Source organism: Oncorhynchus clarkii, chromosome 15 (assembly GCF_045791955.1).
Source record: "Oncorhynchus clarkii lewisi isolate Uvic-CL-2024 chromosome 15, UVic_Ocla_1.0, whole genome shotgun sequence".
Classification (NCBI taxonomy): domain Eukaryota; kingdom Metazoa; phylum Chordata; class Actinopteri; order Salmoniformes; family Salmonidae; genus Oncorhynchus; species Oncorhynchus clarkii.
In genome coordinates this window covers 17,241,709-17,260,425 of record NC_092161.1, presented here as the reverse complement: position 1 = coordinate 17,260,425, position 18,717 = coordinate 17,241,709, and the positions used below count along the sequence as shown (strand labels likewise).

Genomic DNA, 18,717 nt, shown 5'->3' with positions numbered 1-18,717 from the left:
ACTGTGTGTTCTTATGAGTGTGTGTACTTTGTTACTGTGCTCATATAATGTGTGTTATGTGTGTGTGTGTCTATCTCAGCCCCAGCCCCTGGCCTTTCTGGAGGAAGATATCAGGGAGGTGCTGAAGCAGGAGATAGGATCAGACATCTTCACCAGAGAACCACAACCAGACTTCAGGACATGGAAACATGATGTAGGTGTTCATATAACCATGTACAACTAAACTTTTCATGACCTCTGTTTGACTTGGTATCCAGTCTAACCACAACCTTGTCCCTGACCCTCCCAGGTGGATGGCCCAGCCAGGAAGGTGCGTAAGTCCCTGGTGCTGGACTCCTGGGGGAAAGACTGTCTTAACGTCCAGCTATACCAGGACCAGCTCAATAACGCACTGGTGGGTTCTGGAATATAATCAATGAGACTAATAAGTCAACCAACCAACTAATCAATCAATTCATCAGTCAACCAATGAACCAACCAACTAATCAATGTCTACCCGTCCTTGCCCCGCTCCAGGTCCCAGAGGAGAGTTTGTTAACCAGCTCCTTATTGATGACCCCACTCCCGGAGAGAGACAGAGAGGAGCGCCCCTGCCCCCCCTCGTCTGGGAAGGAGGGGTCCTGTGGCCCCCGGCGCCACCTTCCCAGCCCCCGCAAGAGGAAGAACCCCCCCTCGGTCAGAATTTCCCACCACGATTCACCTGGACAGGTACACACAGACACCTCTCTTTGGTATAACTCCTAACTATCCTTTAAAAAACAAAGCAACACATTTCATTATAAAACAACACATTTCACTGCCCCTATCTGGTGTATGTATAAAATAAAAAATAAAAACAACATTTAAGTAAATACTAACTTGACATTATTGCTCCTCAGGCGATATATATATATATATAATGATAGGGAGAGGGGAAAGGTCCCTTCAAATTGGACAGTAAATTAGGTACAGCTGGTCCCTTGTCAAAGAAACCTGCCAACTTTTCAGTGAACATTTTTTTATTGAGCATCAAAGTCTTGGTTGTGAGAAGGGGATAGACTAATGCGTTGAGATGCGGGAGAGAATAGTCCTCTCTTCTTCTCCTGCAGGTCAACAACCAGTGGGAAGCAGTGGTTTATGGGAAGACAGAGGATCAGCGGATTATGACAGAGCAGGCCCGGCAGTACCTGAGTAGCACCTACACGTCCACCGGCTGCACCTCGAGGGCGCTTGTGCTCTGAGACCTACGTCCTCACACACTACATCTGTACACGCTCCTTCTCATAATGACTGTTAACATACTTAGACAATCTGGTGTAGATCTACTCAAATCATTTAGACATTTGTGTATTGATAAGATCGGTAACTGAACACTCAAGTGTACCACAGAATACTTTACAGAAAAGGTAAGACTGTCGTTTTTCTGGGTCACACTGCTTGGTTGTCATAAATTGCTTTGTTTGTCTTTTGAATACCACCAGCCGTTGACCTCCTAGCCATGTAACAGAGTTGTACAATACTCGATTTCCTGCACTAGTTTATAATGTGTTAAAACTGAACAACCTGCACATACAGTAAGTAGCAAGCTGTAGAAATAGTTGTTGTATTACTACTGTAGCAGTGACTGCTTATGAGTTTCATATTGTTAATATATTGTTTAAACAAAAATGAAAAAATACATTTTATGATGTAACATTACATGTATATGTATATTCAGCTTGTTTGTAGAACTACCCTGTACTGCTAAACCTGTTGTTATGAAGTCTTGAGAGAGAGAGAGAGAGGAGAGAGAGAGCTGTCAGTATTGCACTACTGAGTAGGGGTTGGCTGCAGAGGAACGGTCAGTGTTGAGGAGGTAACTGGATAGTACAATGAAGTTTCCATTCCAAGGCCATACTTCCCTTTAGCAGTCTCAAATTGAGACTTTTGTTGAATGTATTTCATAGCTTGAAACTGCGAAGAAACTCAAAATGGAAGGGTACCTTTTTTGTTCATTTGTTTGTTTTTATCTTATTTTATTTATTATCTGTTCTCTAAAACGTAGATATTAATATAAGTGTAAATTGAACACGAAAGTTTCCATTGAGAAATGTACCTTTGCTGACAGACAGTCTAAAACCCTTCTGAAACCCTTTGACCTATAAGGTCACTTCTACCACACTGAACCTAGATCAGAATCCAGTTGTCATGTTTGGTACAGACACATAGCGCTCATGTCATCAGTGTGCTAAAGCAAGCATTTTAGTTGAGGTTCTATTTATTCAATGTTTACTAATTTATTTATTTCAAAAAAATGGAAAAATAAATGATCAAATAATGATATTTTCTTTCTATCAGAAAAGGGATTGGGCTACCTTTCAACTCATTTCTACGAATTAGACATAACGAGCGAACATGCACTACCACTAATCTTTCATTCAGTCATTGTTTTAACTATCCGATTTAGTTAATAACCATTGTATTGTGGCATCACCGAGTTGTTGATATTGGTAGAACAGTTTCCCCTGGAATCAGAGTTTCTTTGTATTCTCCATAGGTAGTAGCAGGATTCCGTCTCCAACCTCTAATAGACAAATTGCACTTTTCTCATCGTTTAAGTGTTGTTTTGTTCATTTGTTTGTGTGTGTTTTGTTTGTTTTGTTTATTTAAATCTAGTGCCATTGGATGAATGTGTCACGACATGTGACTATTAAACACTGACATACAGATGTAAAGACAGAGCTGTTTAAAATCCATTGTTTATAAGTAATAATTACAAGTACAACACAAGATATTCAACAGACAATGAAAGATAAAGCTTTTACGTCTTTATGTGACAATGCGGTCTTCTATGGCTCTGATTGGTTGCCTCTATAATAATAGGGATGCAGCAGAGTATCTATGGTCCCTGTGGTGATGGTGGGTGTCATTTGTTCCGACAGTCTTCCAGCTGTTTAGAATCTAGATTATAATGGGGATTATCCAGCATTAAGTGTGTTTGAGAATAAGAAGGGAATCTCCTCAGGAGAGATCAAGTGGAAAGATCATGTATGTTCACCCTCTCTGAACTCCACAGAACCACACTTTCTGAACTTTCTTATTTTCCCGACATCTAACAGCTACAGTAAATATGGATATATGGTTGTTCTCTGTTCTGTCGGTTGGTTTGACTTCAGTATGTTTTGTTTGTAACATGTTTGTATGTTAACACTTGGACATCTAACCCTAGGTTATAAGGGAATTGAGTATATTTATAGTAGCAGTTGTTGTCATAATCATGCATGAACAATAAGCAATACGTTGATCTTTTCAGTGATCATGTTTTTACTGCAACTACAATAATCACAGACGTAACACTTCCATTATGTCATTTTCAAAGTTGACTGTATTTTCTGCTGAAATCATAACCAGGTACCATAGAATTCCCGCCAACTGCCATTGTAACCATGTACTTAATATGTGATAATAATAAAATGTTATTGCATTGCGTTTGTGGTTCTTTGTCATTGTGTTATGTAACAGCAATATGATGTTATGATCTTGGTGCACCTGTCTTTAACACTGCAGTCTTATTCACGTTAAACCTCCCGGTCATCCAAATACCTTCTTCTATCCCTGTTCCCTCCAGTGGAAGGACTCTTCAGTTCCCTGTCCAGTCCTGTCAGGTCCTTATGGCAGTAGATTAACAGTATCTGTGTATATGTTGCCTGTGGTGTGTGTCAGCTTGGCCTGGGTTCACCATGGACACAATCCCCCTTCCGTGTGTGTGTGGCGGTGTGCTGTCAGCTTGGCCTGGGGTCTGTGACACGAGTCCCCCTCCGGCAGGACAAGAGGCCTCTCCACAGGGTCAGCTGCTGGCCCTAAAGACGCTCAGTCACCCGTGACTTAATGCCCCCGGGCGCTATTGTCCCCAGGGCCTGTTGCTTTTACAGACCCATTCACTCAATTGCCCCCAAGAGGAGGGGCACAAGGCCTGGCGACTTGCCTTCTGCTGGGGCAGCATCAACAGTACAGACAAACGCGCACGCAAATATCCACTAGATCAATCTGTTTCTTGTCTGGGCAGGACTTGAGCTATTGTTGCTTTCAGATGGTCTGGACTGGCTTGAGACATGTCAAAGGCTTACTGCCTCTTAATTGGTTGTTGGCATCAGCCTGTAAAGCCTTGTGTTTACTGAGTGTATTGTGTTGGTCCTGCACAGGGCACTCCTTATTGACTTAACTTGGCCACACATGCACCTGTTGGGTATCAGTACAGACATGTGTACTATACAGACGTGTGTACTATACAGTGTATTGACAGGAATCTATTTTAGTAGTACTGTAGCACATCAATCAATGGGTAAAGCAAAGAGAAGTATGTTTTACTTCAAATATATATACTGTTTCAAGTCATTATGTTGTACAGTGCTCAAACTTTGCTGTGTGAATTGGTGTTCAATGCAGAGAAGGTCCCTCCCCCTCCCGTATTTCCCCTACACACACACACACACACACACACACACACACACACACATACTGCCACTGCCAGCCTTTGTGTATGCCAGACAGCAGATGGCAGCCATTATAGCACTGACAGGGCAGTCATCTGGCAGGCACCCTGTTGGTGTCCTGCTGAACACACAGCACCACTGAGGGGATGAGACACTTTAGGCGGGAAAACCAAATTGTGTGTGTGTGTTTTGGTCCCTTTCTGCTGTAAATAGGTCCTAGGTCTCCAGTTCCCCTGTGTATGTTAGTGCTGTGAGGTTAAACAGGCTCACTAATGAACAGCAGCACCTAACTGGTATACTAGAGGAGCCTGCTGCCTGACTACACTTTTAGCAACAAACAACAGATTCACAATGAGGGGTGATACAATACATTGGACTGGGTTGGTCTGTGTGGTTTGTGTTTCTTTCTGTGTGTATCTGAGGTGTAACTTGTGTGTGTGTGTGTGTGTGTGTGTGTGTGTGTGTGTGTGTGTGTGTGTGTGTGTGTGTGTGTGTGTGTGTGTGTGTGTGTGTGTGTGTGTGTGTGTGCGCGCGCTTAGTCAAGGTTTCCTGGTTGAATGGGCATGGAAGACAGTGTATGAGGGGTACAGACTGTGTTCACTGGGGGTGGGGCAGGGCTCAGCATTCTCCTGCATAGCATCTGCTGCTCCACAGGTGAGGAGGGGAAAGAACAGGTGTCAGGCAGGTGAACACCCCCCCTCTACACACACACCAGCCCTCTGGGCCTCTAGCCTCTATGAGAGTAGGGCCTCTGTCACTCTGTGTGTAGCTGTCACTGTCCCCACTGGATGTCAACCACAATAATCCACATAGCAAGGCTTTATTCCAGGAGTTAGAGAGAGGCAGAGTTTGACCCTGGATTAAAGATAACTAAAGCACTGAATGAATGAATGAATGAATGGATGAAGGAGAGTAGAGAGAGGAGAGGCCAGTCAGAGGGGGAAAGCTGCTCCTCTCTCAGAGGTGCTAAGCCTTTCTCAGCAGATGGCTGTGGCGGCCAGGCCTCCAGCATCAAACATCCTATAACACATACTAAGAAATCAGGAAGATGTGCGAGGGAACACCAAGATGTTGGAAAACTGTTCAGACACTATTTCTGCTTCCATCTCAACAACACAGAGGTTTAGACTGACCATGCAACTAGTCATAAATTACAGGACGGCTTTTGGTTTTGGTGTTTTTTTTAAACGCTTACCTTTTTAACCAGCATTCCCCGTAGTTCGCATTACTGCTGGCTAGTGCCATAATCTCACATATCAGGCGGGGATATGGTCCTTGTTAGAATAGATCTGATCTAAGTTTATCAATGGACACATCACTGGGCTGGTGGATGTGGTGTCTAAATCTAATAGAGGTCAAGGTTAGGATTAGGATTAGAGAGTTGGAGCTTTAGTCCTTCCAAAGGATACATTCCACAGCGTTGCCCTTTCAAAGGATACATTCTACAGCGTACTCCAGTCGTGGCCATGCTGGGAGGTACCACTGAAGACTGTGTGGAGCCCAGAGAGAGAGAGCTGTTTTACCATTGCCTGGGCAACCTTCACAATAATGATGCCATTTCCTTTGGCAGTGCCTTTCAACACGCCTCAATCACACATCCTCTCACTTCGCAGGGCTTTTTTCAGCTCCGTTGAATGGAAGACTCTTGCCGTGGTACATGCTGTAGTGGAATATGTTACTAACTAGAATTAAGGGATATCAGCCGCAAGTACGGGTTTGATTATTTTTTATGAAAAATACATTCTTGGCTGATGTTGGGTTTAACACAAATTAAATTGAACAATTTATAGTCAAAAGGAAATATATCAATGATTTAGTGCTGCTCTGGAACGTCGTAGTTGCAGAGAATACAGCCTAATATGGATGACAACATGGAACAGAAAGCTCAGGCAGACTCATGGAACAGAAAGCTCAAGCAGACTCATGGAACATTATTTGGCTGAAGTAAACACAGTTAGCTTCATAAAATATAGTCATAAATCTGATCCCCCTATTCAACCCTTCAATTTACGGCTTGCTTAATGTCACATCTTAATCCCTGAAAATGTATATACGGTACACCATTGATATTTCTTAAACACTTTACAGAGGAGGCAAGGAAGTAGTTACCCTCACTCCAGCTCTCCAATGATGCAGCCAGCAGTTCAGTCATAGACTAGCATTAGTGATGTAACTATGGCAACCCTACCTGGCCCCATTGGGGGTGGGCACAAAATGTAGTCACTTTTCGCTATACCCAATCTCCTCCTCTCTCTTCCCTCCTTTCCCCTCTTGTGCCTGTTTCTCTCCCCACACACCACCGTCCATCGTAGCATCTTAGTCGGCCATGTAGCCCGTGTTGCTGGACCCATGACAATCACTCCTCCGACGGTGCTTGGATAGGATCCTGTGGAGGAAGCTTGGGGAGCTGTGTGCCTGTGGCTGGGGTTGGGGCAGGGGCTGGGGCAGCCTGTTAGGGAGAGAGATCTGGGACTTCAGTATCAGGATGGGGCCCTCTCTCTCCCCCTCGGCCCCCTCCGGCCCCCCTCCTGCCGCTGCTCTGCTGGCTCTGCGGAGGGCCTGCAGCCTGAGTGCGCTGGAGAACAAAGAAGACACAACAAACACAAAGGACATGTTTATTCCCGCTGACCCAAATTCCAGCGCTCAGCGCAGACAAGACAAGCGCAGGGCTGTTCAGGGGGCTCGCTCTGTGTGTGTGTGTGTGTGTGTGTGTGTGCAGGCTGTTGCAGCTCAAGGAGCTACGTTCACCTCTACACACATTAGGAGGGGCCTAAGTCACATGGCACAACTAAGATGTATAATCTTCGATCATCTCTAAAACAACATCCAACTACTGTTTACATTTCCACGTTCACTGAGGGCACTTCAGTCAGATTATACAGACAGTTCTGTTCCACTGTTTGACATTATGAAACACAATATTTTTTGAGGGAAAGAGGGAGCCCTCATCTACTCCCCTGAACACAGGTCTGTGACTGTGAGCCCCCACTGTGGTCCAGTGTGTGAGGGAGCAGCAGTGCAGTGAGTGGGAATTGATCAGGGAGGGAGGGGTCGGGGGTGGGGGGTGGGGGGGTGTAATCTGTGTGCTTTGTCAACTAATGAGGGATGAGAGGGGCCACCTGTTCAGGGTGCGCTGGGCGGAGGGGAACTGGAGGAGGTGGAGGCAGTGAGGGGTGTGTGTGTGTGGAGAGCAGCTGCTGGGGTGTGTGTATGAGTTGTGTACACGCACTTGTGGAGGGGGGTTTGATTGAGGATAGTGTGTGTTTGTGTCTTTCTGAGTGTGTATCTGTGTGTGTGTTTTGGGCGCGCTGCTCTCACCCAGTACCACCTGCATACGTGGCCGGAGCTGAACCCCGTCTCACTAAGCGGTGGACGTCTTTAGCTGGCTCATCGTCCTAACAACACAAACAGAGGTGTGTCAATGACAGGGTGGGATTACTGCTGGGACTGTTCTGTATTGCTATCCCTCTGTCATGTCAAAAACTCAGGTATGCTATTCTAACCAGACATACTTTTCTGTAAATCAGCAGAGCTATTCTTTATGAAGAGTAGGGGTGGGCAATCTTATATCTGCGAGCAGTGCAAGGGCATACGAGGTGTGTATGCAGGCTTTTGTTCCAGCCAAGCACCAACACGATTGATTTAACTAATCAAAGTCTTGATTGATGACTATAAATAGAATAGAGTAGAACTAGAGCCTTGTTACACACTCAGAGACGGAATGTTGCTTTTGCCTAGCATAAGACAATTTCCACTAGCCACTAACCTGGTGGCTCAGCTCCACAACATGCGAGGCCGGGAAGTATCCCTGCTGTCCGTTTTGCAGCCGCCCAAACCACCGGGCCTCATCATCTTTACACAGAACCAGGATGAACTCCCCCCGGGTCAGCGCCAGCTCATCTGGCCAGTGGGGCTTGTAGCTGCGCTTTACCACCATCTAGTGGATTAATCGAGAAATGCAACTTCAATACATTTAAATGTAACAAGACAGATGCATTATTTGAGCACATGCAGCGGTGTTCCATATGTCTGTCACAGTATATGCTTGTCTCTGCAGTAAGTTTATATGATATAGTGTGCCTTGTGATGATCAAAGAGGTGTCATGACATGTCCAATTCATTGTTCCATTCCTTTCCCGCAGCTCATTCACATTGAGTCTATGCCTGAATGAATGAAGAGGATTAGGTGGCTGGCTAAAACTCTATGGATTACCTGGCTCACAGTTAAAAAGAAACCCAATCACCTGCTGTTCTCCATGATCTGTTCTCTTTAGTCTCATGGTAATGAATGACATAACAGACAGCATCTAATTTGAACTAACTAATGCAATTGTCTCTACAGACAAGTGTAGCTGGAGACACAAAAACAATCTACATTAGATGTCTCATGCTTGCATGAACAGAATCCAGGGGATATGAGGGTGAATCTACCAATTGCACATCTACCAATTGTATCAACAAGTTGAATTCATCCAAGCATATTTTCATTCAACATAGTTAATAAATGTTGAGGATCTGAGAGTGAGCATTAACAGGAAAATAACTTGCCTTGTCAGCCTCTGCCTGTCTGAATTGGCATCGTCCCCGGTGAACTGGTAAACAAGGAGAGATGAATCAGCAAAAAATAGCTCCCATCACAAAGAACTATAGCAAAGCATCAGGGAAGGAAAAGTTGGTGGAAAAAAGAACAACATGATTCTAGACGTATTTCAGTCTGCCATCAATACCCAGGACCATTACAGTATGCAAAATAAACAACTGCAGTTTACATTACAAATCAAATGGAATGGAATTTTAATCATCATTGAAAGGTCAATATCATGAATCTTAATAATTACAATAATGTGCTAATAATTACAATAATGTGCTAATAATTACAATAATGTGCTAATAATTACAATAATGTGCTAATAATTACAATAATGTGCTAATAATGTGCTGCACACACACAAGTTAAGCACCGCACTTTCAAAAAAAAGATGTCAGTTTTGAAACTGCAGTAACAGTGCAGTAACTACAGTCAACTGTGGTACTTTGGATGCAGTAATTGCAGCATCTTTTTTTCAGAAGGGTGTATTTCCTTGCCAAGCTTCTCCCATCTAGCCCACTGCAGATACCCACATACATATATAGATATATACACACACACACACACACATATCTATATCTATATCTATATATGCATATTGATGTAAGCAGTAACTTGCTACTGTGCTACTCACCTTGTGGGGAGAGGACAGTGGTAAAGACTTCAAAGTGCTCATTCTGCTGCCTGTAGATGTTGCTCTGCATGCTGACTGAATGACTTAGGACCTAAGTCATACACACTGACTAACTGACTAAGCAACCCAGTCTCTCATTAACTATGTACTCTATGTACAACTAGGCAGTTATGCACTGATGTGTCTGCACCCTCTCTCTGCCTTAAATAAACCAGGTGACTAATCCACTGCAGCACTTACTGGAACAGACACACACACACACACACGCGCACACACACGCACACACTGAAACATAGGCGCACACCCCCCGTGTAAGCATATATCCAGAAACACAAACAAAGTTAAGCAGAGACAAACTCACACACATACGTTACATAATTCAAGCAAATTGTGACTGGCAGATTTATTCGGGCATTATCTCCATCTAGTTTTTTAAAATCACTTTGGTGCCATTTTCACAAGCATGTGGCATATATGCTTAACTACATTATGGTGCTTAACTACATTACCGTACTTAACTACATTATGGTGCTTAACTAGATTATGGTGCTGGACTGCATTACCGTACTTAACTACATTATGGTGCTTAACTACATTATGGTGCTTAACTACATTATGGTGCTGGACTGCATTACCGTACTTAACTACATTATGGTGCTTAACTACATTATGGTGCTTAACTACATTACCGTACTTAACTACATTATGGTGCTTAACTACATTATGGTGCTTAACTACATTATGGTGCTTAACTACATTATGGTGCTTAACTACATTATGGTGCTGGACTGCATTACCGTACTTAACTACATTATGGTGCTTAACTACATTATGGTGCTTAACTACATTATGGTGCTGGACTGCATTACGGTGCTTGACTACATTATGGTGCTTGACTACATATTTTTTGTCTCTAGCAAATCATATAATTCGAAATTAATTTTGGACATTTATTTTGAAGTCAAAACAAGTGCATCAAAACATAATTTACTATCATATTCTAATTTAACTCATTAATCCCAGTGTGCACTAATAGTGGAATGTCACTGAACACCCATCTATAAACATTGCTTGGCCACTTCAACTTGTCATCCTGTAATCGGACATGCTACCTTGTCAGACGTTCTACCTTGTCAGACGTTCTACCTTGTCAGACGTTCTACCTTGTCCCGGACCTGCTGTTTTCGACCCTCTCTCTCTCCCCCTCTTTCTCTCTCTCTCTCTCTCTCTCTCTCTCTCTCTCTCTCTACCGCACCGGCTGTCTCGACCTTTGAATGCTTGGCTATGAAAATCGAACTGACATTTACTCCTGAGGTGTTTACCTGTTGCACCCTCTACAACCACTGTGATTATTATTTGACCTTGCTGGTTATCTATGAACGTTTGAACACCTTGAAGAACGATCTGGCCATGTACTCTTATAATCTCCACCCGGCACAGCCAGAAGAGGACTAGCCACCCCTCAGAGCCTGCTTCCTCTCTAGATATATTCCTATGTTCCTGCCTTTCTAGGGAGTTTTTCCTAGCCACCGTGCTTCTACATCTACATTGCTTGATGTTTGGGGTTTTAGGCTGGGTTTCTGCAAAAGCACTTTGTGACATCTGCTGGTGTAAAGGGCTTTATAAATATATTTGATTTGATTTAATCATTTGCCTATTGTCCTCCCTCCATCTGGCTACAGGCATGAGGTGGCCCGGGATTGATGCCTTGGTTCCCTGCCCCAACAGAATTCATAATTTCACTTCAGGGCGGTTGATTGATTTTTACCAATGACGATGTGTGTGGTGTGTCCCAGCAGTGGCCAGGATAGGCATGAGATGAATGGGGTTTTGACTGGGTGGGTCTGGAGATGGACCAGTCAGTCAACAGATGGTGGTTAGTTAGACCCTTTGCCTCGCCCCCTCCCTCCCCAGTGCGTAGGGGCTTTGCTGCTGGCTTGTGACAGCAGTCAAACACTATCCATCAAAAATGTGGGAGATTATGCAGTCAGTCAGAAACAAAACAACCACAGCTCTGAAAGAGCAATAATGTGGTGGATACTGTATATACAACCCTATCTGTAACGTTGTGCCCAATCTGTCTATTGTAAGAATTACAGTATGTTCTTGTATTGACAAGTGCAATCGATCAGGTTTTTTGGAAGGGTAACTGCTTGAGAAAGTTGATGAGACGAGCAAATTAATTGTCAACTCTCCATTGAATTTGGTCAAATGAGTAGACATTAAAAAGTATATCTAGTGCTAAGATCCAGTTGTGTCTCTGGGCATGATATGCAAGAGAAATGAAAGAACACTTGCATTCACAATGGAGAGCTCTAGAACTCACGTCCTGATTTGCCTATTTCCAGTGTATTTGGCCTGATAGTGAGGGAAAATAGATCTGACTATGGCTGCCTGTCTGGAGCCAAAAGGGCTGAGAAATAGCTCTGCTTTCAAATGGGGAAACGTGGTGTGTGATAGCGGTGTGTAGTTTAGTAGCAGAGCAGAAGTGAAGACACACCTGGTAAATTGATCTGACAGACGATTAACCTCATTGTCCTCCTTAGTCTTGTATTAGTGTTAAAGTACCTATAGATTGCACACACTAAACTCTAACTTCAATTCAATCTCTCCTCAGTTTTCCCTTGTTTTGCACACAACACGTTTAGGATTCTGTTCCCTTAGACCAGGGTTTCTCAAACTCGGTCCTTGGGCCCCCCAGGTGCAGTTTGGGAAACCCTGTCTTAGACCATGAGTTCTATAATTGGCGACCCCCCACGGATAATTTTATTTGTCCCCAAAGTTTTCTGAGCTACATTTTTTGTTGTTGGACATAACTGACAGAAAAATCACTAGGAAATCAGCTCAAAGTGATTCTTATTTAGGAAATCTGTTCCCAAGTATTCCCACGCATAGAGGCACGTGATCAGATCGCAATGTAATAAAGGTTTGAAATTAGTCTGTTTTTGTCAAATACTATATCTGATTCTAGTGTACAAATGATTTAACACTATGTTCCAACCACCCGCTCAAGCAAAAATGGGACCACAGATTAATTGAATTGGGGACCCCTGCCCTAGACTATCGCCGAGTGATGCTTGAGTACAGGCATATCAGGCTCTGGATGAAAGTACTCCCCAGAGGGAATAGGGTACAATTCAGCTTGCCCCACTATTTCTGTGTGGATAGTTATTTGATGTCGTTTTGACCAGATGTACAGTACGTAATGCATTATGAAAATAACTTTGGCTATGCATAATGAAGAGCTGCTAATCGAGGTAAGTATTTCGTATTCACTGAAAATATAATTTGGTTTCACATTTTGCCTTGCAGCAGCAGATTATTAATTCAGATCCCAGGCTCACGTGGTTGTTTTTTCCCTGTGTGGGTCTCCTTGATTGGTATGGCCAGGTGTAATGTCCTGGCCAGGTGAATGGAAAGCTGACCTGAGAGGGCACCTATCTCACTGGGGCCAAAGCCAGTTTTATATAACCAACAGCACAGTTAATCTGATAAGCAGGCCCAGCTCCTGTACTGTATGTTTCTAAGAAAGTCCAATTACATCACCTCTATTCTTGGTCATTAGGTCTACATGCAATGCATTAGAGACAGACAGGCTCTCTGTTTATATCATCATATGACACTACTTACAGGGTCAGTTTCCCAGACCATGATCCTCACATGGGGCAGCAAAACTTTTGGGCTCCCGAGTGGCACAGCGGTCTAAGGCACTGCATCTCAGTGCTAGAGACATCACTACAGACCCTGGTTCAGTTCCAGACTGTATCACAACCGGACGTGATTGGGAGTCCCATAGGGCGGCGCACAATTAGCTCAGTGTCGTTAGTGTTTGGCGGTCATTTTAAATAAGCATTTGTTCTTTCAAATCAAATCAAATTTATTTATATAGCCCTTCGTACATCAGCTGATATCTCAAAGTGCTGTACAGAAACCCAGCCTAAAACCCCAAACAGCAAGCAATGCAGGTGTAGAAGCACGGTGGCTAGGAAAAACTCCCTAGAAAGGCCAAAACCTAGGAAGAAACCTAGAGAGGAACCAGGCTATGTGGGGTGGCCAGTCCTCTTCTGGCTGTGCCGGGTGGAGATTATAACAGAACATGGCCAAGATGTTCAAATGTTCATAAATGACCAGCATGGTCCAATAATAACAAGGCAGAACAGTTGAAACTGGAGCAGCAGCACAGTCAGGTGGACTGGGGACAGCAAGGAGTCATCATGTCAGGTATTCCCGGGGCATGGTCCTAGGGCTCAGGTCCTCCGAGAGAGAGAAAGAAAGAGAGAATTAGAGAGAGCATATGTGGCATACTGACTTGCCTAGTTAAATAAAACTGTCCACTCGTGCCTAAATGTATATTCAAATGCTTTTTAGTGTAGGAATAGGCTTAATCTGATTCCAGGAAACATTTTCGTATCAATTAACTACTTTACAGCATTGTCTGTATTCAGTACAATTGTATTTGTTAATATTTTACATAATTTCTGGGCAGGCCTCAGTCAATTCCATCTGGCCCTTATGGAGTGATGGGACTGAGGCAGTCTACTACAAGAGCACATTCATACTGATATGCAGCCACACTTGTGGATTCCTAAGCACTTTTCTACAGGAGCATAATGAAAAAGAGTTGTGTTCACCCCTCCCTCTCCTCTCTGCCCCCAAGTGTTGTACGCGTCCAGTGGGAAAATCTACATAATGATTGACTAATATTCAGTGAAGGACAAAAAGAAAAATAGCAGCCTTCAGAGAGACAGGTTTTTCTTGGTTGACCCATATCCTTTAAAAAGTGTCCCTAAAATATTTGTTCTGTTGTTTACAGACCAGTGGCAGCCCTACTGTAACCATTGCATGGAAGATGTGCACTTGCTATTGTGTGCAGTAACAATGCACTGTGCCCTACATTCTTAGAAAATCTCAAACACAGCATATATTTTTGAAGTTGATTTTAATTTGAAATATCAAACATAACCCTGTACCAAAAAGTTGTACATTGCATTGACAAATCTATAACAAATTGAGGACTGATGAGGTAAATAAAGAACGTATTTCATTTCACACAACATCATGGGTGAGCCATTAAGAAATTTGCATGATGGGACAGAAGACACCTCCCAGCAATATGACAGTGCAGGTGGGAGACATAATGAAGTAGTCAGTTCATATTGTGCAGTCCGATACATCTGAGACAAGGTACTTATGATGAATGACATGCAAAGTTCCTAAAGGTCCTCCTTAGCGCTTCCCTAGTTTCCCAGCTCCTTTTTTACCACTAGGTGGTCCTTGACCCTTACCCCCTGCTCTTCCTTTACCTTTGCCCTTCCCACCACCACCCTTTCCTTTTCCAGAGAAGTTACCACCCTTGCGTCCCTTCTTTCCCCCCTTCTTAAATTTTGCTGCAGCCTCCTCTCGGTCAACCTCTCGCATTTGTTTGTTTACAGCTTTGTTGACGTCCAGACGAGGTTTCTTACTGTCCATCACTTTCAACAGATCCAGCTGCCTCTGCTTTTCACTGGAAAAGTTCCCAATGACCGGCTGGAATTTCCTCTTCTTCCCGGTGTTTCTGGGAGCTTTCTCCTTAGGTAAGCGGTCTTGGAATTTACCTGCGGAAGCGGTGGATGACTTGGCCACATTGACAGCCCTAGCCAGGTCAGTTTTGGATTGCTGGGCGATCGGTGTGAGTCCAACACCTGGTACTTTGATTTTCTGTGCCCTGGCTATGTTCCTCAGGCGATGCAGCTCGTTCTTTGCCACCTTCTCCTTCTTTGCTTTGTTGCGTTTGGCGAATTGGTCCTCGTTAGGATCTGCCGTTTCGGGAACCTCAATCAGCCACTCTTTTGTGCCATCATTGACACGCTTGTAGCCCCAACGCCGCTTCCACTCTTTGGCAACATCGTCCCATACCAGGTTAGTTTTCTTCTTCTTTTGGATCCCCTTCAGTTTGGCGAATTCCTCCCATTTGGTTGGAGGCCTGGGCTTTGGCGGGGGCTTCTCTCTCGGCAGTGGAGTGGTCGGCTCGGGTAGTTTGACTACGATTACCTCCTCAACTCTCTCAGTTGGATGCTTCCATATCTCGTTGACCAGAAGCTGCGTGTTGTCACGAGCTAGCGAACGCAGGAAATCCTCTTTCTTCTGTTCACGAAACTGTCGAATGTCAATACGGTTCTTGTCATATGCGACCAAGTTTCCGATGTCAAACTCGAGGTCCAGTTCTTTCTGAACGGTGATACTTTTGAGTTTTTCAGCCTCATCTTGTTCAGCTTTAGCAAGCAAGTCTTCTATACTGCACGCAGCCATTTTGGATTTCTGAAAGCATGTCGGTCTCAAGCACTGAGGTATAATAAAGAACGGGTCCCACGTGTGTTTCAGGTCACGTGAAAAGGTCATTCATTTATTTCCGGGTTCAAATTTCCACATTCTGATTTATTTTTCCCCACTTGTGTCCACTAGGTGGTGTCATTGTATTACTTGAGTCATGGCAACAACAAAAAACATATATATATATTTTTTAAATACAGCCTTTCACTTGAAGAAAGTGAATAGTTGAGTTATATTACTTGATTATCACTATCAAAGTAGAATATTATTTAATGTATACCTGATGTACCTTGAGACCTCTAAACTAAAGAATGGCACAACCAACTCACTTTCTTTTCAGGGTCTGTGTATTGGTTTTTGGCAGAATAGCTGATGCTCAATAAGACTGTCTCTTTTCCGAGAGCTTGGCTGTGATGTTGCATATGAATACCCAATCTTACAGCGGTCTTCTGTGGAAGGAGCAGAGAGAATAGAGGGACAAACAGGTAACAATTTTGAGCCATTATATCTATTACATTTTATCAAGTTGTACCTGTTGATATTTATCAAGACTTTATAAAGACTTTATCAACCTCTATACATACAGACTGATTGTGTTGCCCCCCACATGCTATTTTCAAAATAATTTTGGACCCCACTAATTATATCCAGTGTGAGACTCACCCTGAGAGCCAAGGTTCTGACAGCTATGGAAATGAGCCTACCAGTGACATTGCTATATGTACTGCAGGTAGTGTGAGGAGGGGAATCTTAATGAGGAGCTAAAGTGGCTACACACACACACACACACACACACACACACACTCTCTCTAAAATAATTGTATAGTGGCTTAATTTGTAATTCAAACAACATGTCAGCCCCTGGTATCATTATATACAATATAGTGGTTTGTATAGATTACCACAGGGTGCTTTGTAATTACGGCAGGGTGCTCTGTAATTACTGCAGGGTGCTCTGTAATTACTGCAGGGTGCTCTGTAATTAAAGGCAGGGTGCTCTGTAATTAATACAGGGTTCTCTGTAATTACTGCAGGGTGCTCTGTAATTACGGCAGGGTGCTCTGTAAATACTGCAGGGTGCTCTGTAATTACGGCAGGGTGCTCTGTAATTACGGCAGGGTGCTCTGTAATTACGGCAGGGTGCTCTGTAATTACTGCAGGCTACTCTGTAATTACTGCAGGGTGCTCTGTAATTACTGCAGGCTACTCTGTAATTACCACAGGGTCCTCTGAATTTACCACAAGGTGCTCTGTAATTACCACAGGGTGCACTGTAATTACCAAAGTGTGCTCTGTAATTACCTCAGGGTCCTCTGTCATTACCACAGGGTGCACTATAATTACCACAGGGTGCACTATAATTACCTCAAGGTGCACTATAATTACCACAGGGTGCACTATAATTACCTCAGGGTGCACTGTAATTACCACAGGGTGCTCTGTAATTACCACAGGGTGCTCTGTAATTACCACAGGGTGCTCTGTAATTACCACAGGGTGCACTATAATTAACACAGGGTGATCTGTAATTAACACAGGGTACTCTGTAATTACCACAGGGTGCACTATAATTACCACAGGGTGAATTGTAATTACTACAGGGTGCTCTGTAATTACCTCAGGGTGCACTGTCATTACCACAGGGTACTATGTAATTACCACAGGGTGCACTATAATTACCACAGGGTGATCTGTAATTACCACAGGGTGCACTATAATTACCACAGGGTGCACTATAATTAACACAGGGTGATCTGTAATTACCACAGGGTGCTCTGTAATTACCACAGGGTGCACTATAGTTACCACATGGTGATCTGTAATTACTACAGGGTGCACTATAGTTACCACATGGTGATCTGTAATTACTACAGGGTGCTCTGTAATTACCTCAGGGTGCACTATAATTACCACAGGGTGATCTGTAATTACCACAGGGTAATCTGTAATTACCACAGGGTGATCTGTAATTACCCCAGGGTGCACTATAATTACCACAGGGTGATCTGTAATTACCACAGGGTAATCTGTAATTACCACAGGGTAATCTGTAATTACCACAGGGTGATCTGTAATTAGCTCAGGGTGCACTATAATTACCACAGGGTGATCTGTAATCACCACAGGGTGCTCTGTAATTACCACAGGGTGCACTGTAATTATCACAGGGTGCTCCGTAATTACCTCAGGGTGCTCTGTAATTACCTCAGGGTGCTCTGTAATTACCACAGGGTGCACTATAATTAGCACAGGGTGATCAAATCAAATTGATTTATATAGCCCTTCGTACATCAGCTGATATCTCAAAGTGCTGTACAGAAACCCAGCCTAAAACCCCAAACAGCAAGCAATGCAGATGTAGAAGCACGGTGGCTAGGAAAACCTCCCTAGAAAGGCCAAAATCTAGGAAGAAACCTAGAGAGGAACCAGGCTATGTGGGGTGGCCAGTCCTCTTCTGGCTTTGCCGGGTGGAGATTATAACAGAACATGGCCAAGATGTTCAAATGTTCATAAATAACCAGCATGGTTATTTTTTTACATTTCACCTTTATTTATTTAACCAGGTAGGCTAGTTGAGAACAAGTTCTCATTTGCAACTGCGACCTGGTCAAGATAAAGCAAAGCAATTCGACACATACAACAACACAGAGTTACACATGGAATAAACAAACATACAATCAATAATACAGTAGAAAAACCTATATACAGCATGTGCAAATGAGGTAGGATAAGGG

The 18,717-nt window shown here is 43.5% G+C and overlaps 3 protein-coding genes across 3 annotated transcripts in view; 1 reads left to right on the top strand and 2 right to left on the bottom strand.

Annotated features, from left to right (window-relative positions):
* Positions 1-4,115, top strand: part of LOC139366987 (myb-related protein A-like) — a 28,837-nt gene extending 24,722 nt beyond the window's left edge. The window contains exons 14-17 of the mRNA XM_071104815.1: positions 80-193; positions 290-394; positions 517-708; positions 1,089-4,115. Of these exons, the coding sequence (XP_070960916.1) occupies positions 80-193; positions 290-394; positions 517-708; positions 1,089-1,220 (543 nt within the window). The 3' untranslated portion in view covers positions 1,221-4,115. The remainder of the gene's footprint in view (positions 1-79; positions 194-289; positions 395-516; positions 709-1,088) is intronic.
* A 2,045-nt stretch (positions 4,116-6,160) lies between these two features.
* Positions 6,161-9,850, bottom strand: LOC139366986 (vexin-like). The gene is made up of 5 exons (XM_071104814.1): positions 9,674-9,850; positions 9,000-9,043; positions 8,218-8,388; positions 7,770-7,846; positions 6,161-7,026 (listed from the first exon to the last, which is right to left on the bottom strand). Exons 1-5 carry the CDS (start codon positions 9,741-9,743, stop codon positions 6,768-6,770), a joined length of 621 nt encoding a protein of 206 aa, XP_070960915.1. The 5' UTR covers positions 9,744-9,850; the 3' UTR covers positions 6,161-6,767.
* A 4,747-nt stretch (positions 9,851-14,597) lies between these two features.
* Positions 14,598-15,995, bottom strand: LOC139366715 (ribosome biogenesis regulator 1 homolog). The gene has a single exon (XM_071104405.1). It carries the CDS (start codon positions 15,959-15,961, stop codon positions 14,900-14,902), a length of 1,062 nt encoding a protein of 353 aa, XP_070960506.1. The 5' UTR covers positions 15,962-15,995; the 3' UTR covers positions 14,598-14,899.
* Positions 15,996-18,717: the final 2,722 nt, after the last annotated feature.

Coding starts and splice junctions, on each gene's coding strand:
- LOC139366715 (XM_071104405.1), bottom strand. CDS start 15,961: ATGGCTGCGTGCAGTATAGAAGACTTGCTTGCTAAAGCTGAACAAGAT.
- LOC139366986 (XM_071104814.1), bottom strand. CDS start 9,743: ATGCAGAGCAACATCTACAGGCAGCAGAATGAGCACTTTGAAGTCTTT. Junction 8,389..8,999: donor GACAGGCAGAGGCTGACAAG/GCAAGTTATTTT, acceptor TTAATCCACTAG/ATGGTGGTAAAGCGCAGCTA. Junction 7,847..8,217: donor TTGTGGAGCTGAGCCACCAG/GTTAGTGGCTAG, acceptor TTGTGTTGTTAG/GACGATGAGCCAGCTAAAGA.